General features: G+C 42.8%; 1 protein-coding gene across 7 annotated transcripts in view; it reads right to left on the bottom strand.

Moving 5' to 3' along the window:
* Positions 1 to 2172: 2172 nt before the first annotated feature.
* DLGAP3 (DLG associated protein 3) overlaps positions 2173 to 25957 on the bottom strand; it is a 655676-nt gene continuing 631891 nt past the window's right edge. For all 7 annotated transcript variants that reach the window (XM_077481746.1, XM_077481739.1, XM_077481741.1 and 4 more), the window contains 2 exons: positions 4575 to 4718; positions 2173 to 4025 (listed from right to left, as the gene is read on the bottom strand). In XM_077481746.1, coding sequence (XP_077337872.1) covers positions 3807 to 4025; positions 4575 to 4718 — 363 coding nt within the window. In that variant the 3' untranslated portion in view covers positions 2173 to 3806. The remainder of the gene's footprint in view (positions 4026 to 4574; positions 4719 to 25957) is intronic.

The raw sequence follows: 25957 nt of genomic DNA, 5'->3' as shown, positions 1-25957 counted from the left end.
AAAACTTGAACATTTCAAAATCTTGCTTACTTGCTAAAAATTGGCAACTTCACCCAAGTGTGTAATTTCAGACAGGTCACTCCTCCATTCAGGAATGCTGAGGTAGAACAATGAGCATGGGAATCCTGCTAAATCTCCTCAGCATATCCACCAAATTTGTTACCCAATGGGTGGGATAAAAAGAGGGGGATCAGTTGGAAAGTGAGTGTACTCAGGTGCATTGAATGCTGGGACTTGTAGTACTCATTCATCCACAAGCCGTTTAAGTTGAGCAGACCATGGCAACATTTTAAGTTATTTGGAAAAAAGGAATAGCATTTGTATTGCTGATTGAAAAAGCCTGATGTTCATTACACCATTTATTTAAAACAAAAATGCTGTTGTTCTTTAACTATATTATTATTAATATAGTTAAAAGAATGATAACACATGTTACTTAAAAAGATTGCAATCATTTAGAAAAAGGGATTATAAAAACAAAAAAAATATATATATATATATGTTAAGATCAGCGACAAATCTGCCAAACTGAAAGTCTGTTAAAGACAGAAAATTAAATCCTGCTAGATCACTTCAGGTATAGCTATGTAAAAGTAAGTGCATATACTGTTTAAAAAACAGTAATGCCGTGTACACACGGTCGGACTTTCCGGCAGAAAAGGTCCAACGGAATCATTCCATTGGATATTCCGATCGTGTGTGGGCTTCATCTAACTTTTTCTTTCAAAAATTCGGACCTAGAAATAAAACATGTTTTAAATCTTTCTGACTGAATCAATTCCTATCGGGAAAACCGCTTGTCTGTATGTTATTCGGACGGACCAAAAACTACGCAAGGGTAGCTATTGTCTACTGGCTATTGAACTTCCTTTTTCTAGTCCCGTCGTAAGTCATCATGTTCTAAATGATCAGACTTTGGTGTGATCCTGTGTAGGCAAGTCCATTTCAGAGGAACCCCGTCGGAAAGACCGTCAGAGATTATTCTGATGGAAAAAATGGTTGTGTGTTTGCGGCATTATACACTGCCTCACCCTGTTCTGCACATTCTTAGTTGCTCTCTATTTTTAGGCACTGTGCAAAATTTGTAGAGGCCGATCTGCTGACAGCCTGTTGTTTAGGGGCTCTGGGATTCAGCAAAATGGCAACCTCCAGCAGGAAGAAACAGGCAAAATGCTGAAGGCAATTTACAGCACATACTCATTGTGGTAGCATAATTAATCATGTGGAATGTATGTTCTTTGCTAAAGAACATTCTTTTTATCAAGTTGTTATGGGTACAGTTCCACTTTAAGCACTCTGACTTTGGAAATCTAGGATTTCTAGTTGACAGGATAACTGGCAACTATATGAAATGAGGAGGGCAATGACAGTATTTTAATATCAGGTTGTAACTAGAGAAGATGCAAAGAGTATAACATTTCCCAGGCCTGGGAGTTAATGGGACCAATCATAACTGCCACTCATTCTTACTTTCCAGCCATGTGCTTACATTACATTCTGTACAACATAAAATGACATGTTCCACCTTATTTTATCTGCTGTGTGACGTTCTATAAGGCTTGTGGGGCTTAAAGCTGAACTTCAGCTTTCTGTCACTTTCAAATAGGTCATTTGGACCAAGTGGTCAAAACAAACTATTGCTTTCACTAACTAATGTGTCCACTGTAAGTGCTGTATGAGCTATATGTGGCTTGAGTTATATACAGTATACAGACCTGTGTTCCAGCAGCGGGAGAAGGACTTTCTGTCCCTTTCCCAGGACAAAAATGAATTGGGCAGAGCACTGCTTGGCCATCCACAGGAAGCTTTGTTTTTTCTGAATGAGTACAAGGCTTTCTCAGATTGGCTGCAGTGGAGATTGTCACATTACCCACCCACCTTTCCATCTCAGCTAATCAGAAAAAAACTTTAATTAGTTCAGAAAATACAAAGCTTCCTGTAAATGGCCAAGCAGTGCTCAGTCCAACTCAATTTTGTTCCAGGAGCGGGTTGGAAAGTCCTAATCCTGCTGCAGGAACACAGTGCTGCATACTGTATGTAGCTGATGCTACATTCAGTTTCTACAGCACTCACAGCAGTTGCATCTGTTAGTGAAAGTAATAGTTTGTTTTGACCAACTTGGTCTATATGAAGTACATTAAAATGACAGAAATCTGGAGTTTGGCTGTAAGCTAAACAAGCCCTTATGAACTTCACACAGCAGATAAAATAAGGTTGAACCTAAAAGATAAAACGGGCCTAAACAGATTTTATTAGGCATTAGAGTGCCTTGTTAAGATTGTTTCCCTATTACGTTCACCTATTCATCTGGATATCTCTATTATGGCCACCAGTGTATTCTGTACCTAACCTGAACTGCTTGTCACAATACAACATATAAATGATGTTGTTTTATTTTTAACCCCAACTCTTTGTGGCAATAGGCCAGGTAACTATACTTTATTAACAGGAGAAAATTTAGAGCAATGTTTCCAAGCTGGTATATTACAAATAATTTGTAATTGGCATCCAAATTTGTAAATGGCATATACAAGATTATCCAAAATAAAAACAGTGAGAATATGCTTGCATCCACAGTAATTTATGCTGTAATATTTGCAATTGACTTGCTTAAGTGGTCTGTCTGTAATGTTTGGTTAAATCATATTAAAAACTACTGATGGCTATTACAATTGGCACTGTGTAGACAATTATAATCAGGTTGCTTTATTCTAGTATACCTTTTGAAAGGAGTATCCCAAAATGCATATCTATGTCTATAAGAGTATAGTATCCATACCTAAAGTGAAAGTTACAAGAAGATAGTGTTATCAATTAGAATTTGATCATTTTTTACACCCTAAGTGAGATAATACACCTCCCTTAGGGTGCAAAACCATTAGATCCAGATGTGGGAGACAGTGATATTAACTTATTTATTACGTAATGTAGTTGTATGGGTCTCCAAAAAAAACAAAAAACAAAAACAAAGCTGAACTAAAAATTCTCAATCATTTTAACTGGAAACTTTGCAAAGCTGCAGTGACCACCAGTTTTTTGAACATGTTCTTAAAATGGACATGATGGCAAGTTATTTTGCAGTGTACCCTTATATTAACTATAGTTTATACAACCAGAAACCTTAATAAGAAAAATGCCTTCTTGTCCTATGTGTGTATATACTTTTCCCACCATAGTGAGATACCTGTGTTTTCAAACATGCAAGAACCAGTACATAGCAGGTTCACACAGCTATTAAACACTACCTAGCACAAACAGAACACACTGCATTGCAGCCCAATACAGAGTATTTCCATGTATCTAAAAATAAGATTTTTAGGACAAAAATTATTCAAAATATCTCCTCTAGTTTGGTTTTATGGGCCTATAAGCATTTAATGCCTAATGTTTTGGGGTGCATTACAGATTCGCTCTAAATGTAAAAAGACTTTGACACAGTGGTTAAATGTGGTCATACTCAGTACTGCTACACAATGCAGCATGTCCATATTTCAAGCTACATATGAGATTTAGGAAGAAGGGGAGGGGAGATTGGGAAAGGGAGAGGGCTGGAGCTTTAGACAAATTTCTCCAGCCTCAGCAGTGGAAACAGCACTGATTGGTTATCTAGCTCTGCCCTTTAAAGGGGAGGGTCTTTTGATGATGGGTTAGTTTGGTTTGGGTTAAAGGTACCTCCCCAGAATTACACAGCTGTGGTCATTTTTTCAGTGTTTTTGTTTTCTTAGAATAATCTCTAAATATTCTCTATGTATATATGTATATTTTTATATACAGCGCGTACAAAAGGATAGTGTACATTGTCCTCTTCACAGTCGGGTCTGAGCTTCAGGAATATAAATCTCTATGCTGTCAGCACTTTCTGTGGCAGAGTTGTGCCGGTATGAGGCAGCACGTTTGGCTGCCAACAGCCTCTTCCTAGCCTCTTGCCTCTGGCGATCAACGGAGTCCAAAGAACGGTCTTTGACTGGATGCACTTTCTGACGGAGTGGCTTCTTTGGTATTGGAGGAGGAAGCTTCTTCTCCTCCTAAAATTAGAAGATGTAACAAAGACAGTTTCCAACAAAAAAAACCTCAAGCATATTGGAGTAAATTGAAAGTAAAACTGTGGCCAGGCTATGGACATTTAGGTATTTATTGTACGCATTCTTAGCAAGCATGAAAAAAATACAATCCAAACCTTAATAGGCTTCAGTGGCTACAGGCACTTTAGAGTAACTTCAAAATTCATGGCAGAAGCACTGAAGTCATTCATGTGGTTCTCTCAGCAGCCTAGCGCACCCTGTTCCCCTTCCAGATCATTTGCCCTTTGATTATATTACAGCTTAGAAGGCTGAAAGTCAATTCTTGGAAGGTGAGCATGGCAAACTGAACTGCTAAGACAGATGACTTGAATTACTTCAGACCATGGGTTCACTTCAAACAAAAGTTGATAGCATACTGTACATGCTACCATGGAAATAGAAAAAAAGTAGTAAGTTATTTTCAGCCTTTGTGATTATAGCTGATAACATTAAAGTGTATCTATAGTCAAGACTTTTTTTAGTCTTGGATAGAAATCAAGACATGACTCTTACCTTGGTTTCCAATAGCTTCCATCCATTTTCCTTTAGCTGCTGCAACTCTGCAAACTTCATCCCCACATCTTCAAATGAAAGTTGGAGGAGATCCCAGAAACCTGCCAAGTCTTGAGAAGTAGGCAGAGGGAATGACGTGGGATCCTGAAGAGCAAGTAAATAGGATTGCATAACTGAAATTGCCAATTCTATTGTCTATATGCATAGATGCTTAAGGCCGGCCATAGATGGAGCAAATTTCTTTCCTGCAACCACAGGGATGGCATGTAAAAATCCGGCAAGCTGTTAGTACCCAATCACCATATTATGAAATGCCACACTGTTATAGCCCCCAGTATCACCCATATTTATTCACAGCAATGTGTTTAAGGAAATAGCTGTCATACTTCATTAATACAGAAAAACTGTCTTACATTAAGAAAAACTTAATTTTAATTGGGGCTATTGTGGAGTGCTTAGTCACTCTGTTAAGTTCCATCCTCCTGTGTTAAAGTGCAACTCCAAGTAAATTTTAAAAATTTTGAGTCTAAGCTATCTGTGTCTATAGCTCACCTTACACATACATATTCTCTGCATCCCCTTTCACATCTTTTGCTTTTTTACTCCCTGGCAGACATTCATTATGTGACGACATTTTTTAAATGGTGACACACTCAAACAAAGGCTGTCTTAATTTCAGTCATTGGGGTGATTTACTAAAGGCAAACAAGCTGCTCACTTTGCAAGGGAATTTGCCCCAGAGTTTAGTTAATGTGATGAAGTTTGCAAACAAATAACCATTCACTGACAAGGAAAATTAAAAAAAAACAGCATTTTTGCTTGCACGTGATTGAAATATGGAAGTCAGCAAGGCTTCACCTCATTCAACAAGCTCTGGGGCAAATTCTCTTGCAAAGTGCAACTTCCTTTGAAAAGGGAACAGCCTATTTGACTTTAGTAAATCAACCCCAATGTGTCACCTGGCTGATGTTTTTGGTTTATTTTACGCTGTGAGCATTAAGGGCTGAAAGTAAACAAGTGCAGAATGAAAATATTAATTTTGTTTCTCTTCGGACTGATTTGTTAAGTTAAAAATGTTGTTCAATTACATAGAATTTCATAAATCATTTTGTTTGGTTAAAAATTTTTGGCTGTATTCAAATCAAATTTGATTCACATTCAATTAAAATCTATATTGATTCAAATTGAATATCCGAAAATTAGTTAGGTATTACTTGTTCATAGAATGTTCAAATATTTGTGATTTGATCAGATAAAAATACGTTTTCACAACATAAAAGCCTTTATTATGGCCCAACAGAATATGTAACATGAAGTTATCTGTAAGTTATCATCATTTTATGATGTTGTAAAGCACTGAGCAAACTTTCGGCGCTATATAAATCCTGTATAATAATTATATTATAAAAAGATTGTTGAACTACAAACGTATCCACATGCGCTGGACCCCAAACACCTTGATGCTATTCATGAAATACCACAAAGTTCTTTTATTGGAAATTATGTTGAATCATGTTTTATTATCAATTTCAAGATATTACAGGTAAGCCGAAACAACAGCAACAGACAGGTACCTTGTGCCAACAATATATCAAGACACACAACCTTTATATATTGTTCAGAAACCGAACCTTTAAAGTACAGTGAGTAGTAAAGGTGGAAATGATCACTGTAACGTAAACTTACTGTAGGCCTCTTGCACACGATAATCGTGTGCATTTTCGCACATATGCGTCCACGCAATTTTCACGTGCACGTGCGAAAAGGTTATATAGTTAGTAAGGTTGAATAAAGACACCAGTCCATCCAGTTCAACCTGAGTGAGTGTCTACAATTGTCTCTACCCTTGTACATTGCACACTTACATCAGTCCCTACCCTCAAGGAGCTCACGATCCAAGGTCCCCATTCATACACTAGGGTCAATTTTGGACAGAAGCCAATTAACCTACCTGCATGTCTTTGGAGTGTGGGAGGAAACCGGAGTACCCGGAGGAAACCCACGCAGGCACAGGGAGAACATACAAACTCCAGGCAGGTAGTGTCGTGGTTGGGATTTGAACCAGCGACCCTTCTTACTGCTAGGTGAGAGTGCTAACCACTACACCACTGAAGAATGTACCGCGCCTGTGTGCATAGGCACATAACAATTAATGGGCTGTATTTTAGCTCAGTAAAAAAAAAAAAGCTGTACTGATCTTTTTCAAGCTGCAGTGGGCCTTACTGTATCATGCACATTATCTAAAATAACAACACAGTCACCTAACTTTACTCAGGAACGGCATAGTAACCATGTGAAAATCCTAGGTACTCAGTAGGCAGAAGACCAATACATACAGCCAAAATATGAAAGGACATTTTTTGCGTGAGTACTCTAAATCTCCCCTGCCTGTCAGCAAGTAATGTGATCTGAACATGCACAGTTTAGACCACATTTATGGGAGTGATGCCGTTCCAGAACGGCAAATCAAGTGACTGAGGATTGCAAACTCGGAAAAAAGACCGGGCGAAGATGTGAGCTGCCAGGGACAAGGGAGAGTGGTGAGAGAGCTGCGTTTGTAGGTAGAGTGCCTTGAAAACGTATTCATACCCCATGACATTTTCCACATTTTGTCATGTTACAACCAAAAAATTATTTTATCGGGATTTTATGTTATAGACCAACACAAACTGGCACATAATTGTGAAGTGGAAGGAAAATGATAAATAGTTTTCAAAATGTTTTACAAACAAACATGTGAAAAATTGGACGTGCATTTGTATTCAGCTCCCCTGAGTCAATACTTTGTAGAACCACCTTTCACTACAAATACAGCTGCAGGTCTTTTTGGGTATGTCGCTTTGCACATCTAGAGAATAAAATTTTTGCCCATTCTCAAGCTTTGTCAGATTGGATGGAGAGTGTCTCTGTGAACAGCAATTTTCTGTCTTGACACAGATTCTCAATTGGATTTAGGTCTGGACTTTGACTGGGTCATTCTAACACATGAATATGTTTTGATCTAAACCATTCCATTGTAGCTCTGGCTGTATGTTTAGGGTTGTTGTCCTGCTGGAAGGTGAACCTCCACCCAAATCTTTTGAAGACTCCCTGTCCCTGCTGAAGAAGAGCATCCCCACAACATGAAGCTACCACCTCATGTTTCACGATGGGGATGGTGTGTTTAGGGTAATGTGCAATGTTAGTTTTCAGCCACACATAGCATTTTTCTTTTAGGCCAAAAAGTTCAATTTTGGTCTCATCTGACCAGAGCACCTTCTTCCACATGTTTGCTGTGTTGCTGTGTTGCCCCACATGTCTTCTCACAAACTGCAAATGGGACGTCTGAGAAACTTTTTACTTCCCAGTTATTATCATCTGGTATGCTTTTCTATGTGTTTTTTATCATATGTATTTTTATGTATTTTTGCGCAACTTCTTAGCCCTTGTACACGCGATCGGACATTCCGACAACCAAATCCGTCGGATTTTCTCCGACGGATTTTGTCCGAAACTGTTGCATACACACAGTCGGACAAAGTTGTCAGAAAATCCGATCGTACTTAACGTGATGACGTTATTTCTTTAGGATGGGACTACGTTCAGGCTAGTAGCCAATAGCTTTGGTCTAGGAATTTAATCTGAGCATGCGTGGCACTTTGTCCGATCGGAATTCTCTACACATGATCGGACAAAGTCCGATCGGATCATGTTGTCGGAAAATTTTATAGCCCATCTGGAAAACAGTCCAATGGAGCCCACACACGGTCGGATTATCCGACAACACGGTCCTATCGGACATTGTCCATCGGAATGTCCGAACGTGTGTACAAGGGCTTATTGTTTTGAAAAACAAAAACAAAATAGATTTACATTGTTGATATTGTCTGTATAAACTATTTACTAAACTTTATGTATGTATATATATTTTCTCAATAAACGCCGAGGTCTGGATGTTAAAAAAAACTCTGAAGAAGGGCATCAAGCCAGAAAGGTTGGGTTCATCCAAAATAGCATATCTGTGTCTGCACATACTGTGCAATATATTTCTTATATGTACTGTGTTTTTTTGACTTGTATTTTTTTTTCAATATATGTTTTTTCTAATACATTTGCTATTTTTGATTAAATTTATTGTTCCTGGTCACTTTTAAAGTCCCACTCATCCATGGGGGTTTTTTGCTCTTCTTTTTTAATTTGGGATGTGGTGACCTAGAATGTATGACTCCATAGATCTGGGAATTCTTTTTCTTTTACTTTGCAATTATGTGCCACTTTGTGTTGGTCTATCGCATACTATCCAAATAAATTACATTTATGTTTTTGGTTGTAACATGCCAAAATGTGGAAAATTTCAAGGGGAATGAATATATTTTCAAGGTAATGTAAGTCTGTCATATTGTACTAGTATAGACTTTACTATCACTTTAAGTTTAGTGTAGTCATTACAAGCATGTTATGCCTTCACTTATGCACACCAAATGCTGCTGCCAGAATAGGGTTGGGGGGTGATGCAAGGAACATTAAAATGAGTATACATACAGTATCTCACAAATGTGAGTACACTCCTCACATTTTTGAAAATATTTTATTATATATTTTCATGTGACAACACTGAAGAAATGACACTGCTACAATGTAAAGTAGTGAGATTACAGCTTGTATAACATAGTCAATTTGCTGTCCCCTCAAAATAACTCAACACACAGCCATTAATGTCTAAACCGATGGCAACAAAAGTGAGTACACCCCTGTGAAGCGAAAATTTCAAAATTGGGCCCATTTAGCCATTTTCCCTCCCCGGTGTCATGTGACTTGTAATGCCACATACACACAACCAGACTTTCCGGCAGACTAGGTCAGACAGAATCAGTCCATCGGACAATCTGATTGCGTGGGGGCTAATCCAATTGTTTTTCATCTTCATCTTCATCTATCTACCGTTCGTCTGTATGCTGGTCTGATGGACCAAATACAACGCAAGGGAAGCTATTGGCTACTGGCTATTGAACTTCCTTTTTTAGTCCCATCTTAAGTTATTACATTCAAACCGAACTGACTTTCGAAAGAATTTAGTCCGTTCGTGTATGGCCAAGTCCGTTCGTTTGGAAAGTCCGTCGGAACTCTGCCGAAAGTCAGTCAGGAAGATCATCGGACCTAGTCTGTCGGAAAGTCCGGTCGTGTATACGCAGCATTAGTGTTACAAGGTCTCAGGTGTGAATGGTGAGCAGGTGTGTTCATAGAGAGGACCATTCACTTTAATCAGCAGAACTCTCACATATGTGACATGCCCCAAGCCATCCCTTGATGCCCGGATTGTGACGGAGATCACAGAATGAGAAAATATCCAGACAATCTATCAAGGATCTATATCATATAAGAGATATATATTCAGAAAAGTGATAGTGAACTAAAATAATATGTTCAACAAAGTAACTAAAGAAAAATATACAGTATCTCACAAAAGTGAGTACACCCCTCACATTATGGGAAAATATTGTATTCTGTCTTTTCATGTGACAATACTGAAGAAACTACACTTTGCTACAATGTAATGTAGTGAGTGTACAGCTTGTATAACAGTGTATATTTGCAAGCGTATGTGGCGGCAACCAGGTTAGGAGTACAAAGACAAGTTTGTTTTACCTACAGTCAAGCATGGTGTCGGGAGTGTCATGGTCTAGGGCTGCATGAGTGCTGCTGGGCACTGAGGAGCTACAGTTCATTGAGAGATCCATGAATGCCAACATGTACTGTGACATACGGAAGCAGAGAATGATCCCCTCCCTTCGGAGATTGGGCCACAGGGCAATATTACAACATGATAACGACCCCAAACACACCTCCAAGATGACCACCACCTTGTTAAAGAAGCTGAGGGTAAAGGTGATGGACTGGCCAAGCATATCTCCAGACCTAAACTCTGTTGAGTATCTGTGGGGCATCCTCAAATGTGGAAGTTGGAGGAGCGCAAGGTCTCTAACATCCACCAGCTCCGTGATGTCGTTACAGAGGAGTGGAAGAGGACTCCAATGGCAACCTGTGAAGCTCTGGTGAACTTCAAGTTCAAGAGAGTTAAGGCAGTGCTGAAAAATATATTGGTGAACACAAAATATTTACACTTTGGGCCCAAATTGGACATTTTCACTTAGGGGTGTACTCCCTTTTGTTGCCAGCAGTTTAGACATTAATGGCTGTGTGTTGAGTTATTTTGAGGGGACAGCAAATTGACACTGTTATACAAGCTGTACACTCACTACTTTACATTGTAGCAAAGTGTAATTTCTTCAGTGTTGTCTCATGAAAAGTTATAGTAAAATATTTACATAAATGTGAGGGGTGTACTCAATTTTGTGAGATACTGTACATATACAATGTCATTTAAGAGGATCCAATGACTTAAATACTGGTAATGATAATGGATTGTATATTTACTGTACAATAGATTCTTATTTTATATTTGGTACAATTTATGCACAGTAGAACCACTCCACTGCAGATCTGCTCCACTGCATTCAAAGTTGCATTCAAATGGTCTAAGGTTATCAGTGGTGTACCCCAAGGTTCAGTGTTAAGACCCTTACTTTTTAACAGCTTTATAAATGATATAGGGTCTGGATTAAAAGTAGCATTTCAGTCCTTGACACCAAACTATGCAGTGGAATAATGTCCTTCCAGGATGTCTTCAATTGACAAGCCGACCTCAATGCACTGTCTAATTGGGTGAATGTGGCAAATATGGTTTAATGTTGATAAATATAAAGTTATGCACTTGGGGGCTAAGAATATACATGCTTCATACATACTAGAGGGAGTACAACTGGGAGGATCTATAGTGGAGAAGGATCTGGGGGTTTTGGTAGATCATAAGCTCAATAATAACATGCAATGCCAAGCAGCGGTTTACAAAGCAAGCAAAGTCCTTTCTTGTATTAAGAGAGGTATGGACTCCAGAGAGAGTAATATCGTTTTGCCCCTGTACAAATCATTAGTAAGACCTCATCTGGAATATGCAGTTTAGTTTTAAGCATCAATTCTCAAAAGGGATATTGAGGAACTAGAGAAAGTGCAGAGAAGGGCAACCAAACTGATAAGAGGCATGGAGGATCTCAGCTATGAGGAAAGATCTTGAGAAGAGGAGATTAAGGGAGGATATGATCAATCTGTACAGATATATATGGGGTCCATATCATTTTTTTTTAATTCTGGTCCTTTAAAAAAAGAAAAAAACAGTTCCTTAAGTGCACTGTATTTGGACACTGGACACAGTGCCCTTATGGGAAGCGCTACGTCTATGCAATCATGAGATTTCAGACGTGGTGCTGCATTTGCGGGCCTTTAGCCCGCCTTGCAGCGTTTTCTGAAGCGCTGATTAGCTTTCGCCCAGCCATAGTAATATATACTATAGGCGCCGGGTGGAAGCTACTAGGTGCTTCAGATTTGATTGACATCTGACCTCAGTTAGATGTCACTTCCTGTCTCTCTCTCTCCCATTGCGCCCGGGAGAGGAACCAGGAAGTATGCCGCTTCATCAGCACTGCCAGTGGAAGGAGACACCGCAGGAGAGGACAACAGCAAGGTAAGTATCGCAGGGGGGGTTTGAAGTGACAGGTGCTGCAGGCTGCATTTAATGGGACACAAGCAGGCTGCATTGGGGGGGACACAGGCTGCATTTAATGGGACACAGGCAGGCTGCATTGGGGGGCACAGGCTGCATTTAACGGGACACAGGTAGGCTGCATTGGGGGGGACACAGGCTGCATTGGGGGACACAGGCTGCATTTGGGGGTACAGAGGCTGTATTTGGGGGTACAGAGGCTGCATTTGAGGGGAGGCAGAGGCTGCATTTGGGGGGGAGGACAGAGGCTGCATTTGGGGGGGCAGAGGCTGCATTTGGGGGGGCAAAAGCTGCATTGGGGGACAGAGTCTGCATTTGATGTGACAAAGGCTGCATTTGATGTGATACAGGCTGCATGTAAGGAGGGACTCCGCTGGGGGCACCTGATGTAAGGACGGACTCTGCTGTCATCTGGTTGTAGGCGATGTGGCTAGTGACACGCTCAGGACTCCCACTGATTGTGCATTATGGTGAGTTCAATGATTTCATTTTATATTACAATGTAATAATAGAAATAATGCGCTTCAATCATCTTGACACCATAACAACCATGGTGCTGGGATGATTGAAGTGCTAACACCAGGTGTTTGGAGTATCTTTATCTGCTGATTGTTAAACTTTCTAGAATAAACATTTCTATTGTTCTGTAGGATCTGGGCCTGCTGTCCCTTCATTCCTCTCTCCCTCTCCCTTCATCCCTCGTTCATCTCAGACGCTAACCACACCACCTTAGAGCCGTGCCCACTATTTCACTCAAACCATGCCCATTTTCACCAAGTGGGAGGGGTCAAAAAGAAACTTCCCCAGCCGCCACTGGTCCTTATAGTGAACTTGGTGTTGAATTATTCACTTTACATTCAACACAAAGGATAAGGGGGCACTCTATATGCCCCGAGGAAAAGAGATTTAATCTCCAAATGCAGAAAGGTTTCTTCACAGTGAGAGCTGTGAAAATGTGAAATAGACTCGCTCCAGAGGTGGTTCTGGCCAGCTCAGTAGATTGCTTTAACTGCTTGCCGACCAGCGCACGACGATGCACATTGACACAATGGAACGGCTGGGCAAATGGGCGGACCTGTATGTTCCCTTTAAGACGTGGCTTAGTGGGCGCGTACTCCGTGAGCATGCCCGTGGGTCCTGTGGACTCAATGTCCACCAGGGTCCCACAATCATGACACGGAGTGTCATGTAAAAAAGGCATTTCCCTGTTCTGCCTAGCAACATGACAGGGATCTACTGCTCCCTGCCATAGGGAGCAGTGATCTCTGTCATGTTGTAGTGAGCCAATTTCCCCACAGTTAGAATCACTCCATAGGACACACTTAACCCCTTCATCGCCCCATAGTGTTTAACCCCCTTCCCTACCAGTGTCATTTGCACAGCAATCAGTGCATTTTTATAGCACTGATTGCTGTATCAATGGCACTGGTCCCAAAATAGTGTCAAAAGTGTCCGATGTGTCCGCCGCAATGTCGCAGTCACAATAAAATTACCAAATTGCCGCCATTACTAATAAAAGAAAAGAATAATAAAAATGGCATAAATCTATCCCCTATTTTGTAGACGCTATAACTTTTGTGCAAACCAATCAATATACGCTTCTTACGAATTACCAAATTTATGTAGAAGAATACATATCAGCCTAAACTGAGCAAGAATTTTTTTTTATATATTTTTTGGGGATATTTATAATAGGAAAAAGTAAAAAATATTGTTTTTTTTTTCAAAATTGTTGCTCTTTTTTTGTTTATAGCATAAAAAATCAAAAAACGCAGAGGTGATCAAATACCACCAAAAGAAAGCTCTATTTGTGGGAAAAAAAGGACGATAATTTTGTTTGGGTGCAACGTTGCACGACTGCGCAACTGTTAGTTAAAATGATGCAGTGCTGTATCGTAAAAAGTGCCCTGGTCAGGAAGGGGGTAAATTCTTCTGGGGCTGAAGTGGTTAAGAAATGCCTGGATTCTTTCTTAAATGCACACAATATAACTGGGTATTGACATTTGATACAGGGAAAATCCAATTGCCTCTTGGGGGGTCAGGAATAATTTTTTTCCCCTGCTGTAGCAAATTGGATCATGCTTTGCTGGGGTTTTTCGCCTTCCTCTAGATCAACTGTGAGTATAGGATTGGGTATATGGGAGTGTTTGATACTATTTTTTATTTATTTATAGGGTTGAACTAGATGGACTTGTGTCTTTTTTCAACCTGACAAGCTATGTAACTATGTAACTCACCTTCTCATCACCAGGTAATGTAATTTATGAAAATAAAGATGGTACTTTTATTAGGTAAGCCTTTTTTTTTTCTTGATCATTCCTGGTTGGTTTTGATGGTCTAGGCTCTAGTTTGCTGTACCTACTATTACATACGCCACTGTTGTTTGTTATTCCCAAAATGTGTCTCACCTGCATTGCTTGGAAGTTCTACCTACATTTGCCAAAAAAGTTCTATGGCTGTACTGTTCTCTATTTGTTTTTACAGTTGGACATAGGTGGTTTGAATCTGTAGCAGGGACAAGCCGAGATTCAAACCATCTATGAGCAGGATAATTGTACCCAAGTCGATCCATCGATCAAATTGGGTACAACCAGCATGTCCGATTTATCATGCAATTATTGCCAGCGGCCATAGCTGCTAGCAAAAATCACTGTGAGTTCTCCCTGCATCCAACCCCCCCCCCTCCCCACCAGAACACACTAGCTTCACAGGAGGGATTCCCCGATCAACACTAACTGTGTTGATGAGGAAAATCTGCGATTTTCTTTTCTGCAGCCTGTTGCAGGAAAAAAAATCACACCATCTATGATCAGTTAAACCTTTAATAAGACAACTGAAACAGAAAAATAAGAAGGGTCCCGGATTATAAAATGCATGTATGTTGATCTGGACAAAAATGTGTTAAAATTATTAATTTACCAGAAATATTGACAGTTTGGTTTTTGAAACATTACATTTCTTTGTATTAATAAGGTTTATTCAGAATATGTGAAGTGTTCTAAGGTATAAAAGAAATATCTGATCTCAACATTTTGTTTTCTCTAAGTACAGTACTGTCTAAAAGTTTTAGGCAGGTATGAGAAAATAATGTAATGTAAGAAAGCTTTCAAAATATACAGTATATTTTACTTGTTTATTTTTATCAATTTAAAAAATGCAGAGTGAGCGAACAGAAGAAAAATATTGATTACAGCCCTTTCACTCTTGTGCGACCTGATAATCACGTGATTTGCAGCAATTTTTGTCGTGATTTTGCCTGTGTAATCTTGGACCTCAAATCGCATCAAAATCGGACCAAAGTAGTGCAGGAACTACTTTGAAGTCACTGGGACTTGAAGTTGCACAGATACGAATGGTATTCGTTAGACATCATGGTGTAATTAAAGGGTATTCAAATATTGATGTAGGCCCCTTTCACACTTGTGCGACTTGGGACTGCAAAGTCGCATGACAGGTCACACAAGTGTGAAAGGGGCCTAAAATCAATATTTGAATACCCTTTTGCTTCAAAACAGCATTAATTCTTTTAGGTGCACTTGCATGCAGTTTTTGAAGGAAATAAGCAATAGTCAGCAATATGTTTCCATTTCAAATCCATTTTCAAATTCAAATTAGTTTTGATTTCAAATTCAAAACGAATTTGGTTTGACTTCTATTCAAATTCATATATGGACGAAATTTAGTTTTGCTATAATTTTGTTTCGGATTCATTTAAATTCTTTCCTATTGTGATTCGGATACATCGAAATATCAAAAAATTACGAATTTTGATTCAGAACGGAACTGACTGTACATGTCTAGCTGAGAGTCAATTCCATTCCAGGGTTGGGCACTTTGCTGACACCCCACATCCAGGTCTCCACCTCCCTCTGACCTAAAGGAAGGACTGACAGCAAAGTTGTTGAGCTAAAGAGGTGATGAGATGAGGAGTAAATGTAGCAAACTTTGAGAAAATGTCTGTGATCACTGTAATTAGTGTGTAACACATAGTTCCATTTCAACTGTATAGTAAGCAGAATAGAAAGTTGAGCAGTTCTTTCTGTCGGTGAACAAGATTAAGATTCTAGGGAATGTAAGTGGAGGAACATAACCCATTCACTCCCATGTGATATAGGTGCCTTTCCACAGCTTGGAGTTTTTTAAATGGTGAGGGTCTGATAATGTGATGCCCAACACTGGACCCCAGTCACATTCAAAATGTGGCTTTACATATGCTGTAAAGAAAAAAAAATACGATTCAAATTGCCAACAAATGACATTTCATTGGCAGCTTTTTTTTTTTTTGACCATCACATGACCCCTCCAAAGGACCTTTCAAATACATAGGGTCTGCTATGAATTTAAGGGGACCTTTGGAGGGGGTCAGAGATGCACCCCATTCACAGGAAGGGTTAAGGCACCCCCCCCCCCCCCCGGCATGTTATTTAAAGGAATTGGGCATTTTTTATCTCTAACTTTATTAGCTTTTAAAAAATCACTGGATTTAATTTTTCTGAAACGTTTATTTATTGGTACATGTTTCCCAGGGCTCTACTCACGTCATGCTATTTTTGCCCACCCCCAGCCTATTAGCCTAGAAAATGGGCATGTTTGATTTAACAGATTCAGCTCACATTGATTTTAGTGGGATCTGTGTTTTGACAATAGGACTTATTTAAAGTTTGCCAAAACCAAGACAGTTTGATTCATCCCTACTGTTTATTTATTTTGTAATTTTTTTTTATGAATGAGTAACAAGGGGTAACCTGCACTCATTTACTTAAGGGAGGTCATTTCTCACATTTCGTCCATGAGATAAAAAAAATACTTCTTAGAATGTTTTGTGATAGGACTAGCAAATGTTAAGAAGATAATATAGAGAAAATAAAGAGTGCAACATTCAGGAGTGTGCTACATAAAGAATGCAGGGCCCAGGAGCGTGCTACTTTACCTACAGAATGCAGGGCTCACCAGTGCATAACACACAGAATGCAGGGCTCACCAGTGCATAACACACAGAATGCAGGGCTCACCAGTACGTTACACACAGAATGCAGGGCTCACCAGTACGTTACACACAGAATGCAAGGCTCACCAGTGCGTTACACACAGAATGCAGGGCTCACCAGTATGTTACACACAGAATGCAGGGCTCACCAGTGCGTTAAGCACAGAATGCAGGGTTCACCAGTGCATTTCACACAGAATGCAGGGCTCACCAGTGCGTTACACACAGAATGCGTGGCTCACCAGTCCATTACACACAGAATGCAGGGTTCACCAGTGCATTACACACAGAATGCAGTGCTCACCACCGCATTGCACACAGAATGCAGGGCTCCCCAGTGCATTACACACAGAATGCAGGGCTCATCAGTGCCTTACACACAGAATATAGGGATCACAAGTGCGTTACACACAGACTGCAGGGCTCACAAGTGAATTACACACAGAATGCAGGGCTCACCAGTGCATTACACAGAGATAGATGGGCTAACCAGTGCATTACACACATAATGCAGGGCTCATTAGTGCATTACACACAGAATGCAGGGGGCTCACCAGTGCATTACACACAAAATGCAGGGCTCACCAGTGTGTTACACATAGAATGCAGGCGGCTTACCAGTGCATTACACAGAGAATGTAGGGCTCCCGAGTGCATTACACACAGAATGCAGGGCTCACCAGTGCCTTACACACAGAATGCAGGGCTCACCAGTGCATTACACACAGAATGCAGGGAACACCAGTGTGTTACACACATAATGCAGGGCTCACTGGTGCGTTACACACAGAATATAGGGCTCACCAGTGCCTTACACACACAGAATGCAGGGCTCACCAGTGCTTTATGCACAGAATGCAGAGCTCACCAGTGAGGTACACAGAGAATTCAGTGCTCACCAGTGCATTACACAGAGAATGCAGGGCTCACCAGTGCATTACATGGAGAATGCAGTGCTCACCAGTGCGTTACACACAGAATGCAGTGCTCACCAGTGCTTTACACACAGAATGCAGGGCTCACCAGTGCATTACATGCAGAATGCAGTGCTCACCAGTGCGTTACACACAGAATGCAGGGCTCACCAGTGCATTACATGCAGAATGCAGGGCTCACTAGTGTGTTACACACAGAATGCAGGGCTCAACAGTGCATTACACACAGAATGCAGGACTCACCAGTGCATTACACACAGAATACAGGGCTTACCAGTGCATTACACACAGAATGCAGGGCTCACCAGTGCATTACACACAGAATGCAAGGGACTCACCAGTGCATTACACACAGAATGCAGGGCTCACCAGTGCATTACACACAGAATGCAGGGGGCTTACCAGTACATTACACACAGAATGCAGGGCTTATCAGTGCATTATACACAGAATGCAGCGCTAACCAGTGCGTTACACACAGAATGCAGGGCTCACAAGTGCGTTACACACAGAATGCAGGGCTCACCAGTGCATTACACACAGAACGCAGGGGGCTCAGCAGTGCGTTACACACAGAATGCAGGTTTTACCAGTGCGTTACACATAAAATGCAGGGCTCACCAGTGCATTACACACAGAATGCAGGGGGCTCACCAGTGCATTACACACAGAATGCATGGCTCACCAGTGCGTTACACACCGAATGCAGGGCTCACCAGTGCATTACATACAGAATGCAAGGGGCTCACCAGTGCGTTACACACAGAATGCAGGGCTTACCAGTGCATTACACACAGAATGCAGGGCTCACCAGTGGATTACACACAGAATGCAAGGGACTCACTAGTGCATTACACACAGAATGCAGGGCTCACCAGTGCATTACACACAGAATGCAGGGGGCTCACCAGTACGTTACACACAGAATGCACTGGGGGCTTACCAGTACATTACACACAGAATGCGGGGCTTATCAGTAGGGAGGGCCAAACGGTTCGCCCGGCGGTCGGTTCGCGGCGAATTTTGGCTGTTCGCAGTCCGCCGGATCGGCGGACTATTGCCGCAGTTCGCCCGGCGGACTTACGTGTTTACTGTGTAAAAAAACTTTGACCTATGATGACACATCCATCATGTGGTACAGGACAGCCAATTGAGACATTACAGCACATGGACACTTGGACATTCCCCCTAACTCATAAATAGACCCGATCCGGCGGCCATTTTACATTCTTTCTACTGTCACTATAGGGAGAGGTTGCTGTGTAGAGCAGGGAGAGACTGCAGTGACCCAAATCGCTAGCTATTAGGTCCACAAAAGTTCTTTTACGGACTGGTATGGTATAGGTGTAGTTCAGGATATAGGTTTGAGGCACTGCTATTTAAGTCATTGTTGCAGCAGATTGTCTTTTGTCAGTGCTGAGAGAGGGACAGATAGGACGCTGTGTGTTGCAGAGAGGGACAGTCAGTTTAATGATTAGCTGTTACTATTATGCCCCGTACACACGAGAGGACTTATGTCCGACAGACTTCCAAAGGAGTTCCGCCGGAGTTCCGACGGAGTTCTGACAGACTTTTCGGCCGAACGGACTTGGCCACACACGATCACACTAAACTCCGACGGATTCGAACGTGATGACGTATGACCTGACTCGAATAAGGAAGTTCATAGCCAGTAGCCAATAGCTGCCCTAGCGTCGGTTTTAGTCCGTCGGAGTAGCATACACACGAGCGGAGTTTTCGAAGGGGACCGGGTCCGGCGGAGTTCCTTCGGGAAAATTTGAAGCATGCTTCATTTCTAAAGTCCGTCAGACTTTGGCGAATCAAAAGTCCGTTGCAGCCCACACACGATCGGATAGTCTGACGGACTCGGTCCTTCGGACTTTGGATGTTGAAAAGTCCGCTCGTGTGTACGGGGCATAAGGTCCACAAAAGTCCTTTTCAGGACTGGTATGGTGTAGTAGTACAGGTTATAGTTTTGAGTGCCAATCAAAGAAAAACACAGTGCTGCAAAGAGCTAGGAGGGTGCTGCTCACCCCAAGTAGATACACATATAGCTGTGTCTGTTAACATACTTCCATGTGACATTATATGTACTTTATACACATGATTTTGTCTGTTATACAAATGTTCAGGTGAAGCTCATGTTTGTTTTTACCAAATAATATTAAAATACCTTTTATACTACTTCTATTGGCTTCTATTACTGTCTCTTGCTGCCTAAAAACCCCGTTTGTGGGGGAACTGGTTCTAATAGTTTTGAGTGCTATTCAAGTTATTGTTGCAGCAGCCTGTGTTTTGTCAGTTTAAATAGGGACAGACAGGAAGCTGTGTGTGGCAGTGAGGGACAGTCAGTTTAATCAGTAGCTGTTACTATTAGGTCCACAAAGGTCCTTTTCAGGACTGGTATGGTAATAGGGTTGTACACGTATAATATTCTTTCTTCCAAATATAGAAAGAATATTATACTTGACTGCTGCCCTTCTGCTGCAGTAGTCCTTTATGAGTATAGGGACTGAGGTACAGTCTGCTAATCACAACCTACTAGTTCCACAAAGGTCCTTATAAGGACTGGTAAAAGTATAGTGTACTACAGTATACAGGGTTGAGTGAGGTACAGTCTGATAATCACAACTAGGGATGAGCTTCGTGTTCGAGTCGAACGTAAGTTCGACTCGAACATTGGCTGTTCGTCCGTTTGGCGAAATCCGAACTCTTGGTCCGTTCGCGTCAAAATTCGTGTGGCGCGCACGGCCCACAATGCACTGCGATGGCACAGTGCATTGCTGGCTCGTGATTGGCCAAGCATGCACTGTGACCCCGCATGCTTGGCCAATCGCAGCGCCAGCAGCGAGGAGAGCCATGATTGGCCACAGGCAGGATGCCTGTGGCCAATCATAGCTCAGGCTGTGTAGTGCACGCCCCACACTATATAAGGCCACCTTTGATGCAGCCTCGTGTAGTGTGTTGGCATCTGAAGCAGTGGGTGTTCTGTGTACCTTCAACACAGTTACACACCAATCGTTTTTGGCTGATTTCCTATCTTGCTCTTGTGTAGTGGTTATTGTCTGTGCCCTGACCGCAGTATACACCACTATATTCACCTCACCTATATAGCTAGTGATCTAGCTTTAATAATAGAGCTTGCAGTCAGTAGTGTTAGGAGTGCGTGCTGTCTGCGTGCTCTGTACCCAGTACATACCGCTATAATCCACCTACATAGCTGTTCTCTATTTGAGCCCAATTGCCATCTGCAGGAGTTATTGGAAGTTGTGTGTGCCTCCAGCACAGCACAGTATACATCTGTATATACCCCTTTATCTCTGCTGTTCTATAAAAAAAGGCATCTGCAGGAGTTAGTGGGTGTTGTGTGCCTCCAGCACAATATAAACTACCCAACTACTGTTTTACCCAACTCCCTTCAGGCCATTACCATGTCTGGAAGGCCAGCAAGGAGAGGCAGACAGGCGCGAGCCGATAAAAGAGGGCAAGCAGGCTCTGTGTCTAGAGACAACAGTGCTGGTTGTGGACGCGGTGCATTGTCATCAGCACGTGGCCATGGGACATGCTTGTCCTTCTTTTCTGCAGCTGGACATGTTGAACCGCAACATGCCAACGACTTGGTAGAGTGGATGACCAAGCCCTCTTCATCCTCCTCATCCTCTCTCACCCAGTCTCAGGGTAGTAGCAAAGCAGCTGCCAACGCATCGTCTTCCCTCCTCTCAATGTCATCATCAGTGACTCCTTCCCTAGACCCACCACGTCCTCCTGAGGAGTCTCCTGAACTCTTTGAGCACAGTGTTGGGTACATGCTCCAGGAGGATGCCCTCCACCTGCGCAGAGCGCTTCCTCTGCGCGTTTTTCTTTTTTTTTTTTTCAATAATATTTTATTAAAAGTTTTTTCGGCGTCATACAGCATAAGCAGTAGGTACAATTCTTATGGTACATAGTAACAGAGGAGTTATTAACAAACACCAACTAAAAAGGAGCGTTTTTTCTAAAAGTTCTTTGGTGTGGGCCTTTTTTGAGACGAGTGCATCAGATCGCACCGCTGCTATTTGCAACATATGCCTCAAGCGTATCTCACGTGGCCAAAACATCAGCTGCTTGGGCACCACATGCTTGACCAGACATATGTTGACCTGCCATGCAGCTCGTTGGCAAGCGTACCTCAAAGACCCACACCAAAGAACAAAGCGGACCTCTCCTTGCTCCTCATCAGCTGGCATCTCCAACCCCACTAGACCTTCAGTCCTCTCTGAAACCTGCTCTGAGAGGAATGAAGGTGTAGAATTAGGTGTGTCACAGCCAAGTGCTTCCGGGAACTATGCTAGTGGTACATCTACGTCCGATTATAGCAGGCAAATGTCCCTGCCCCAGCTGCTGGACCGGCGGAAGAAGTTTACTCCCAGCCATCCACATGCCCAGCGGTTGAATGCTAGCTTGGCTAAATTGCTAGCACTTCAACTGCTGCCTTTTCAGTTGGTAGACTCGGCCCCCTTCCGTGAGTTTGTACAATGTGCGGTTCCTCAGTGGCAGGTCCCCAAATGCCACTTTTTCTCACGGAAGGCGATTCCGGCTCTCTACCGGCATGTGGAAGGCAATGTCCTTGCCTCGCTGGACAGGGCGGTCAGCGGTAAGGTGCATATTACCGCTGACTCATGGTCCAGCAGGCATGGACAGGGACGTTACCTGTCTTTCACGGCCCATTGGGTCACTCTTCTGGCTGCTGGGTAGGATGCAGGACAAGGTGCAGTAGTGTTGGAGGTTGTTCCGCCACCACGCCTCCAAAATGCTACTATTGGTTGTGACACACCTCTCTCCTCCACCCCCTCCTCTTCTTCTTCCTCCATGGCCTCTTCCAGTGCTCTGTCCTCAGAACCAGCGGTGCTCCGTAGGCGTTCCAGGGGCTACGCAAGTACGCAGGCAAAACGATGCCATGCCGTGCTTGCGCTGGTTTGTTTGGGGGACAGGAGCCACACTGGGGTGGATGTTTTGTCAGCTCTGCAGGGGCAGGCCGAGAGGTGGTTGACGCCACGCCAGCTTAAGCCAGGAATGGTGGTTTGCGACAATGGCACCAACCTCCTCTCCGCCCTCCGACAGGGACAACTGACCCATGTGCCCTGTGTAGCTCACGTCCTTAACCTGGTGGTGCAGCGGTTCTTGGGCAGTTACCCCGGCTTACATGATGTCCTGAAGCAGGCCAGGAAAGTCTGTGTGCATTTCCGCCGATCATTTAATGCCTGTGCTCGTCTGGCTGAGCTCCAAAAGGAGTTGAACCTGCCCAAGAACCGCCTTATATGTGACATGCCCACCAGATGGAACTCAACATTGGCCATGCTGCAGCGGCTGCACACGCAGCAGAGGGCCATCAATGAGTACCTGTGCGACTACGGCACCAGGACAGGGTCAGGGGAGCTTGGTTTTTTCTCACCACGCCCGTGGGGCATGATCAGGGATGCATGCACTGTCCTGTCACCGTTTGAGGAGGCCACAAGGATGGTGAGCAGTGACAGTGCATGCATCAGTGACACTGTACCTCTTGTCCACCTCTTGGAGCATACGCTGCGTGGAATAATGGACAGGGCACTTGAGGCAGAACAGAGGCAGGAAGAGGAGGACTTCCTTGCCTCTCAAGGCCCCCTTTATCCAGACAGTGTTCCTGCTGTGCCACCCATCACACAGGAAGAGGGTGAGGAGGAGGAAGAGGAGGAGGAGGATGATTGTGTCAGCATGGAGGTGGAGGCTGGCACTCAGCATCAGCATCAGCAGCAGCAGTCTTATAGGGATGATTTACAGTCCCAAGAAACACGTGGACTTGTACGTGGCTGGGAGGAGGTAGCTGCGGATCATGTTGTCCTTAGTGACCCAGAGGACTCCGGACCGAATGCCTCAGCTAACCTACGCTGCATGGCCTCCCTGATCCTGCAAAGCCTGCGGAAGGATCCTCGTATTCTTCGGATCAAGGAGAGGGACCATTACTGGCTGGCCACTCTCCTTGATCCACGGTACAAGGGTAAGGTTGCCGACCTTATCTTGCCATCGCAGAGGGAGCAGAGGATGAGACATCTCCGGGAGGCCTTGCAGAAAGCTCTGTGCAACGCGTTCCCAGAGACTGGGAGGTTACAAACTCCTGGTCCTGGACAACGTGTTGCTGAGGCATCGGTCAGAAAGAGCGGTGGAGAAGGTGGCCGTCTGACTGATGCTTTCAGACAATTTTTTAGTCTGCAGCCCCAAGGTATGATTGGTTCCAGCACCCATCGCCAGCGTCTAATTTACATGGTGCAGGAATACCTAGGGGCAAGGTCAGACTTGGACACCTTTCCCACCGAAAATCCTCTGGCTTACTGGGTCTTGAGGATGGATCACTGGCCAGAGCTTGCACAGTATGCAATTGAGCTACTGGCCTGTCCTGCATCCAGCGTTCTTTCGGAACGCACCTTCAGTGCTGCTGGTGGCTTTGTTACCGATCACAGGGTGCGCCTGTCCACCGAATCAGTTGATCGACTGACCTTCATCAAGATGAATCAGTCTTGGGTCACCCACAGCTACCAAGCACCTGAAGCTGATGTAACCGGATAATTTTTTTTGAAATACCACATCCCTTCAAGACTGCCTATGCTGATGCTGAGTGACTGTCCTGTTATGTTGATTGTCTATCCTCTTCCTCCTCCGCTGATATGTTGGAAGAACATTTTTGGTTCTGGGTGATGCCAGCAGCCCAATTTTTCTGCCCCTGTTTAACAGGGGCGTTTAATTACAATTTTTGATGCAATGCTTTGCAGCAGGGCTAATTCCTGCAATAAAACTAGAGAATATGGCAGAGGTTGGAGTGTGGTGGCACCAGCACCAGTGCCTAAGGCCCAATTTTTCTGCCCCTGTTTAACAGGGGCGTTTAAGTACAATTTTTGATGCAATGCTTTGCAGCAGGGCTAATTCCTGCAATAAAACTAGAGTATATGGCAGAGGTTGCAGTGTGATGGCACCAGTGCCTAAGGCCCAATTTTTCTGCCCCTGTTTAACAGGGACATGTAATTACAATTCTTGATATAATATTTCACAGGAGGGCCCCTTCCTGTGCCCACCCAGAGTAACGGTGAGGACTTATAGTGTTGTGGCACCAGCACCACAACCACCAAAGGTCAATTTTTCTACCACTGTTCAACAATGGCATGTAATTACAATTCTTGATATAATCGTTCACATCGCTCCAGCGCCCACTAAGAGTCACTTTGAGGGCTTACAATGTTGTGGCAAAACCAACACCTTGTTCCGCCATTTCTGCAGAGCATATAGGGCAGGCCCCTACTTTCAAACATCCAACTTACAAACATCAGACAGCAGCAAGTGAGATGAAAAAAGATGGACGACAAAACAAATTATACAGGGGTGATAACCCTTCCCTATGTTTTCCAAAAAGCTTAAAAATAGTTTTTTTGACTGGAGCTACACTTTAAAAATTTACCAGTTGAAAATTACAAACAGATTCAACTTAACACAACAAACCTACACAGTCCCTGTCTTGTTTGCACCGCCTGTATACTGTTGTTCTGAGTATATAGGGCCTGGGGGCCACACGCATTTCCTTTTTTTAATATGGGTACAGGGTTCACCTTAATATGCGTACAAGACCCAAATAGGCTGGTAATGGGCAGGAAGGGCTACCCATGCCATTTTTCTGAATGATTTTCAACCATATTGCAGGAACCAGATATAACATTAAAACCGCAAGCAGTTTTAAATGGTGTTATTTCCGTTTAATGTCATTTTGTGCAGGGACTGTTCTAAACACGGGAAACACGTGGCACTTCACAGGCATACTACAGACACCCCCCAGGCACCATATTTAAAGGAATATTTCACTTTT

The sequence above is a fragment of the Lithobates pipiens genome, unplaced genomic scaffold (genome assembly GCF_037356315.1).
Source record: "Lithobates pipiens isolate NorthernLeopardFrog02 unplaced genomic scaffold, aLitPip1_a1.2 Scaffold_16, whole genome shotgun sequence".
Taxonomy (NCBI): domain Eukaryota; kingdom Metazoa; phylum Chordata; class Amphibia; order Anura; family Ranidae; genus Lithobates; species Lithobates pipiens.
Note: the sequence above shows the minus strand (reverse complement) of the source record. Positions and strands in the feature narration are given on the sequence as shown.